The sequence below is a fragment of the Suricata suricatta genome, chromosome 3, assembly GCF_006229205.1.
Source record: "Suricata suricatta isolate VVHF042 chromosome 3, meerkat_22Aug2017_6uvM2_HiC, whole genome shotgun sequence".
Taxonomy (NCBI): Eukaryota; Metazoa; Chordata; class Mammalia; order Carnivora; family Herpestidae; genus Suricata; species Suricata suricatta.
The window spans coordinates 18,356,173-18,363,114 of record NC_043702.1 but is presented as its reverse complement, the minus strand read 5'-3'; the positions used below and the strand labels follow the sequence as shown (position 1 = coordinate 18,363,114).

The following is a 6,942-nucleotide window of genomic DNA, read 5'->3' as shown; positions in this document are numbered from 1 at the left end:
AATAAATAAATAAATAAACTTTAAAAAAATAAAAAATAAAACTTAACATTGCATAAGGGGCACTTGGGTGTATCACTTGGTTAGGTGACTATTGATTTTGGCTCAAGTCATGATCCCAAAGGGCACAGAATTGAGCCCCATGTCGGGGTTTTCACTGACCATGTAGTCTAAGATTCTCTCTCTCAACTCTTGAATACTGAAAACAAACTGAGGGGGTGATGGTCATGGAGGGGGGCACCTGTGGGGAAGATCACTGGGTATTATATGGAAACCAACTTGACAATAAGCTAAAAAAATAATAATAAATCTCAAAAACTCTCTACACCAAACTGGGTCTCAAACTCACAACACGGAGATCAAGGGCTGCATGCTCTTCTGACTAAGGTCAGTCAGGTATCCCTAAGGTCATTCTAATGACCCATGTCATCCCCCTACCGTGTCAAATGCTCCCTCTGCAGGATAATACCTCAGACATGGCCCAAGCTCCAAGCCCCACAGTTCCTACCATTGCCTCCAAGGTCTTGTTGTTTAGTGAGATGTGTTGATGGCCCTTTAAGAGGCGGTAGCTGGCTTCCGGTTGCCATGGAGACAGCTGAACACAGATCCGGTGGCAGAAAGCAGCATGTCCTCGAAACATCAATCCACAGGTGGGAAGAGGGCTGGCAAGACTAGAAGTTGGAAGGGCATCTTCTCCCTCACAATCTTCCTTGGGGTGGGCTTGGAGGATTACCCTTTGGGGATCTCTGTCCCACACCTGTCCTTCTCCCTAAGGACGCCATCTCGGCCTTTCCTGCATCCCTAGGTCCCAAAGTCAAGGACCACCAGCCCTCAGCTCATGAGAGTCTGCCACTCCCAGAGGCTAATGCTGAAGCCATCCAGTTCCTCAGCAACCTCAGTGAGCCTGGACAGTTGGGGGGCAGGGGGGGTGGGGGCGGGGGTGGCACGGATGTGGAGAGGAGGGAAGAGAGAAGACACAGACCTGGCCCTGGCTCTCTCCGCCTTGACTGGCCTGTGACTCAGAAAGGGGGAGAGACCTATTTGTAGATAAGAAAGACCCCAAGGATACGGGGACTGGGGGGAGGGGTCTTCATCCGCTGACTGCTGTAGAGGCCAATGGTGCAAGGCAGGAGCTGCCTGAGACACATGGGATGTGGAGAGGGTGGCTGGAGGGCCAGAGGGTCGAGGCCCGGGGGCTGGGGCTTTATCTGTCCCCATGGGACCCTCACCCCCAGACCAGGAGGAGCTGCAGATGCTGCTGTTCTCCGAGACGCTGGCCATGGTCTCGGACACGGGGGAGCCTCAGGGAGAGCTGACCATTGAGGCGCAGAGAGGGAAATACAAAGACGAATTTGGTGATCTGTCGCACTGCCTCCTCGTGCACGCCTTTAGCCGGGGCTTCATGGACAAGATGCTCTGCGGAAACTCGGTCCTGGGTAGAGTTCTTGCTGCCTGATGCACTTCACCTCCATCCTTCCTCCCCGCAGCCCTCATTTACCCAGGACCAACCCTCCACTTCACCTTGGGAGCAGAATGAGGCAAAGAGGGTGTGTGGGAGGTGGGGGAGACAGGGAGGTTCAGACAGCCACGGACTTGAGACAAGAGCACCCCTTAGTTTTCCCCCGTGGTCACACTGGGCCACCACGCTCCCTCCCTGCAATCGCCAGTCCCATCATGCTGATGGCGGTGCTCTCCTCCTCCCCCAGGCTATCTCTCGTGGGACCTGCATATCATGGAACAACATACCCAGGAGTTTATCAAGGTACCTCCTGGGGCCCCCGGCTTTGGCTCCAAACCAGGGTGTGGGAATAGAGACCCTGGGAGAGAGGGAGGGAAGAACAGGGGGTTCAACAGACTGTTACCCCGTTCTCCCCAAGTTCCCCTGGAATCCCCACCACATACAACTTGGAAACCAGTCCGTCAGGAGCATCAGTCACGCAGCTGGCCTTTCCCAGAGCCTGGCCTTTCCCAAGGGCCTGTCACCACCTCACCTCCAAATTCTCCTGCTCTGTGCCTCCCACACCCTGCCCCAGCCACCTCACTGACTTCTGGAACATGAACCATATTACCCATTGGAAATTACTCGTGCCTAAGAACCTTCCCACAGAAACCGTTCTTGCCTTTTAAAACCTGTATTCTGAACTGCATTCGCTTTTGAACTTTGTATTATACCATAATATGCATTCTGTTCTTTTTTGTTATATTTTTTAATGTTTTTTTTTTTTTTGAGAGACAGAGAGAGACAGCGTGTGCAGGGGAGGGTCAGAGAGAGAGAGGGAGACACAGAATCTGAAGCAGGCTCCAGGCTCTGAGCTAGCTGTCAGTACAGAGCTGGACACAGGGCTCAAACCCACAAACCGTGAGATCATGACCTGAGCAGAAGCCAGATGCTTACCCAACTGAGCCACCCAGGCGCCCCTTTGTTATATTTTTTAAAAAGGTTATTTACTTATCTTAGAGACAGAAAAAAAAAAGCCACAAGTGGGGGAGGGACAGAGAGACACAGAATCCAAAGCAGGCTCCAGACTCTGGGATGACAGCACAGAGCCGGATGCGGGGCTTGAACCCACACACCACAAGATCATGACCTGAGTTGAAGTTAGATGCTTAACCAACTGAGCCACCCAGGCACCCCTGCCTTGTGCTCTTGAACTTTACTACATATGGAAGATTTTCTATCCAAATTTCCCTCAGTCTTTTTGTTTATTAAAGAGAACAGGCAAGTTGGCCTCTGGGAGGTCCTGTTCATGTACAATTGGGTGATTCCCCGCTCTGTGCTCTGGCCCTTAGTTCCACATCCTCCCCATGGAGAGGAAGATGAGTCTGATGAAGCAGAATGACCAGCTGGCCATGACCAGAAGTGTCAAGGAGGGGGAGGTAAGGGCAAGAGACAGGTGGAAGCCATATGCCACGTCGTCTGGGAAGCCAAGAGAAGGGGCCAGATTGTGTCAGGCCAGGAGCCTGGCATGGGGACTCAGCAAGGACCATATGCCCAACACCTGGCTTTCCCGTCTTCCTCACCCCTTCCCAGATCAATGTCCCTGACCCAGATTTTTCCTGAACAGGATGTGAAGACCAAAACGACTTTTTTCCCCTGGAGGTCAACTCAGGGCTTCGTCTCCGAGGCCGCCAACCTACTGTTGCTGAGGATGATGGCCTGGCGGCAGCTGGTGCCCAACAATGCCCAGTTCCTGGCCTTAGACACAGAGGGCAAACTTTGCCATTCCACTTACGTAAGGGGTCTCCCTGGGTGGTGGGCTTGGCCTGGGGAAAACCGGAAGGGTCATAGTGATCGCTGAGGTGGGAGAAAAGGCAGCTTCGGGGTGAAAGAGGGAGTGGGCTGAGATCGAAGAGGTAGGACTTCCAGGACAGGAGAAAGCAAGCCTGCGTTCGTCAGAAGGTCACGTTTGACACAGGTGGAGTGAATTAGAGGGACCAAAGCTGGGAGCACTTGAGAGAAGCAATGCTTTTGCACCAAAGTCAGTCCAGGGGGAAAAAAAAAAAAAGATGGTGGAGGGCTACTTTTAAAGACATATTTTTTAACATTAGGAAATGCACCATTTCCAACTGCACTTAAATGTTCTTTTATATAATGTCTCAGACCAGAAGGGCGTTTTTTTCTTTATTGTGGCTGAAACTAATCAACATACCCAGGACATCCTGCAATCAGAGATTTTAAAGCTGTGCCTCTAAACACACATTTGGGGGGCGACTGGGTGACTCAGTCAGTTAAGTGTCAGCTCTCGATTTCAGCTCAGGTCATGACCTCATGGTTCGTGGGATCGAGCCCCGAGTCGGGCTCTGTCCTGACAGAGCAAAGCTTTGAGATTCTCTATCTCCTCCTCTCTCTCTCTCTTAAAATACACACAATTTTGGAGGCTGATTTGACCAACTTTGTAAGTGACATTCTAGTCTTTTCTATCACAAACCACAAACAGCAATGTGTCTGACACAAGCAGGCACACCTCACTTCCCCCTATCTTCTTTGAAACACATGTTTTATGTTAGCGCTTCTCTCCCCACGGCCGCAGCCAATATACAGGGGTCTAAGTTTTAACTACAACAGGGCTGCCTGCCAGGTGCAGCCTGGGCTGGGCGAGGCCGCCACAGATCTCAACCTAGTCCCCGCCTCCCAGCATCACCGCCCCCTCCCTCAAATAGCCCAGCCCCCCCCCACACCTAATTGGTTGAGCCATATCCCTGTAACTAAATCTGCCAACCAGAAACCCTAGGTCATCCAGATGATGCAGGGAAGGTTGGGGCACAAGCAGCAAGGAACTGACTCTCTGGGGGGGGCACTTAACTTGGGGGTGCATCTCAAATCCTCTGGTGCCTGAGGGTCTGGACAGTCAAGGGTTGCTTATCACTGACGAGAAGGAATGAGGCGGCAAGGTGGAGAGGAGGGCCAGGGTGAGATCCGGGGACACCCTGTTGGGTGTCCACCTCACTTCCCTCCATGTTGGCTGCTGCCAGCAAGCCCTGGGCACCCAGACGATCCAGGTGGGCCCCCAGCAGGTGGATGTGTTCATCGTGGAGCAGACGGTCCACTCCACTGAAGGCATCCCCACTTCCTGCCAGTTCTACCTGCTCTCTGATGGGTGAGCTACTGACAGCGGCGCCAAGGGGTAGTGGTGAGCACAAGCACGGGGGTTCGATCTCGGCGGGCTCGGGGCAAAGGGAGACGGCCCTCTCTGGGGACACCGCCTGGAAGAATGCCGCCCTTGCTTTATCCCAACCATTCACTCTCCCCTTACGTATCTACTCACTCTTTTGATGGGTCCCGTGCCTCCCAGCCCCTCACCAAAGAGCTCTGAATGGTTGCGGAGGTCAGTGCTGACCCCACAAGGCCTAAAGCATAATAGCTAAAGCGGCTGCCACGGGTGGTGGGTGTGCTACTGGAGAACACCAAGGTTTGAACAACATGACACCTGACAGACTCGATGTGCTGGGGAAAGCATCCTGCCGCACATACTGCCAAGCTGTCGCCAACATGGCACAGGCACCAAATCATAAGAAAATTCAGGGGGGAGAGAAGTTTGTTTGAGATTTACTTCTTGAAGTTTCCAAAGAGGTATTGATATCATCCTCCGTTACACTGGGGGAAAAAAGTCATCAGAGCATTGTTGGCTTTCCTTATTTAATAAGTTAGCATGTTGTTTCTATTTTGAGCATCACACAGCTGGAAATTCATCATTTTCAGCGCTGATGGTCTCCTGCCAGACCTGGCACACCAGCACAGGACAAAAAGGGCATGAACAGTAAAAGCAGGGGCCATTACCTGGGGATCTAGAAATGAACACAACCCTGGAACCCTGGAGCAGAGGTGTTGGAGAGGAACGGAGGGAGGCCCCTGAGACGGCCCTCAAGGGAGCGGGAAGGACACGCACTCTCATGCCTGTGTTGTACTCCAGGCACCTGGCCAAGAGAATCCAGATGGGCTCCCCAGGGTGCTGCATGATCACCAAGATGCCTGTCTTGAGGGACAAGGGTGAGTGAAGCCTCTGGCTGGTGGGAGAGTGAAGGAGAGCCGGGAACACCCGCGGTGTGGGATCAGAACCTGAAATGAGATGGAGAGGTTTTGTCCTCCAGCCCCTGACCCCTAGGCAGTTAGGGGAGGATCATTTTGCAGGGAACCCCTTCTGGTAGCTCTGGCCAGGTGAGCAGAACCCTGGGGTTTCCCTCTCCCCTCCCTGCCCCAGCCTGCCATTGAGATGTTCCTGGGCATCCCGCTGTAAGTGGGGAAGGTTCTGGGGGTGGGGGGTGCAGCCTCCCTCCCTCCCCACCCAGATGAGATCCAGCCCGGCCCGGTATTTGAGAAGCAGCCCCTGGTGTGGGAGGACGACATGGAGCTCTACTCAAAATTCGTGGACCGGAAGGTGAGAGAGGCTGCGGCCAGCCTGGGGTCCCCATCCCCCACCCCACCTCCAGCATAAACCCCACCGTTGCAGGTCTCCCTCGGCGCCTGCTGGAAACGCACACCCCGGGGGAGGGAAGGGAAGGGCGGGCTCCCGGGGCGCGGGCTCCCGGGACGCGCTCACGCTCGGTCCCCACCAGGAGGAGCTGCGTCTCAGCCACGCCAGCTACCTGCGGCAGCACCCCGAGGCCCAGGCGCTCGTCTCGGACTTCCTGCTCTTCCTGCTCCTGCGCCAGCCGGCCGACGCCATCACCTTCGCCGCCGAGTACTTCGGACCCTTCGCGAAGCGCAACCCTCCGACCCCCTCCCTGCGCTCCTCCGACCGGCTCAACCCCTTCCGCTCGCTGGACCCGGAGCGCCCCACGGACTAGGACGGCGTTCGGGGACTGGGTGGGAAGCCGGAGCATCCCTGTCCCTGGAGGGGACGCAGAGGGACTCGCTCCGGAAGCGCGCCTTTCGTGCTGCGGTTTTTTGGGGGGAATAAAAGGGGCGCCTCCGTGGTTCCGCTGTGAGCGCCTGGAACCTTCCCAGGCCAGAGTCTTGTGTCTTGGCTAAAAAGAGGAACTGTTAACAGAGTTTGTTCGCGAATTTCAGTCTTTTTCCGAGATGCTATGATTAATATCCCTATTTTACAGATAAGAAAATAGAGGCGCAGAAAGGTTAAGTAACTCAGAGTCCGTGCATAGGGAGCAGGATTCAAACCTGGATGTCGGATGCCAAAACCCACACTCTTAGTCACTAGGTTAGTGGGAAGTGGGGCGGGGGGGGGCTTCCTGGCCCTCAGAATCCTTCTGGATGTCACTAAGTGGGGAGCCCTGCTTCTGCTCCCCCCTCCCCAACCTAGAAAAAGAGCGGGGGCTGGTGAGGGATCTGGATCACCTCCGGCCTCACTCATCACCTCTGACGCCTCCTGGAACACAGGGGCTGCCAGCTCTCAACTCCACCTGTTTTTCCACTGAGACACAGGAACCTCCAAACAGCGTGCAGCCCCCCCCCCCCGCCCCGTTACCCACTCTCTGAGAAAACGGATA

General features: G+C 54.5%; 1 protein-coding gene and 1 long non-coding RNA gene across 4 annotated transcripts; one reads left to right on the top strand and one right to left on the bottom strand.

Moving 5' to 3' along the window:
• The first annotated feature begins 590 nt into the window (after positions 1–590).
• CATIP (ciliogenesis associated TTC17 interacting protein) lies at positions 591–6,487 on the top strand. Of its 3 annotated transcripts, none has more exons than XM_029933845.1 (10): positions 591–647; positions 803–895; positions 1,233–1,433; positions 1,704–1,759; positions 2,788–2,874; positions 3,063–3,230; positions 4,510–4,595; positions 5,409–5,485; positions 5,785–5,873; positions 6,052–6,487. In XM_029933845.1, the coding sequence occupies exons 1-10, from the start codon at positions 623–625 to the stop codon at positions 6,280–6,282; spliced, it is 1,113 nt and encodes a 370-aa protein (XP_029789705.1). In that variant the 5' UTR covers positions 591–622; the 3' UTR covers positions 6,283–6,487. The 3 variants fall into 3 exon arrangements, with proteins under 3 accessions (XP_029789705.1, XP_029789704.1, XP_029789706.1); XM_029933844.1 differs by having other exon boundaries at positions 4,471–4,595; XM_029933846.1 differs by lacking the exon at positions 1,233–1,433 and having other exon boundaries at positions 4,471–4,595.
• LOC115287430 lies at positions 5,033–6,465 on the bottom strand. The gene is made up of 2 exons (XR_003906471.1): positions 6,082–6,465; positions 5,033–5,554 (listed from the first exon to the last, which is right to left on the bottom strand). It is a non-coding gene; the product is annotated as an uncharacterized LOC115287430 (long non-coding RNA).
• Positions 6,488–6,942: the final 455 nt, after the last annotated feature.

What these genes read in the sequence shown, in the direction of transcription:
- CATIP (XM_029933844.1), top strand. Translation starts at nt 623, where the DNA reads ATGTCCTCGAAACATCAATCCACAG. An exon ending in CTGCGGAAACTCGGTCCTGG is followed by an intron (nt 1,434 to 1,703) that starts GTAGAGTTCTTG and finishes CTCCTCCCCCAG; the next exon opens with GCTATCTCTCGTGGGACCTG. An exon ending in GCCTGTCTTGAGGGACAAGG is followed by an intron (nt 5,486 to 5,784) that starts GTGAGTGAAGCC and finishes CTCCCCACCCAG; the next exon opens with ATGAGATCCAGCCCGGCCCG.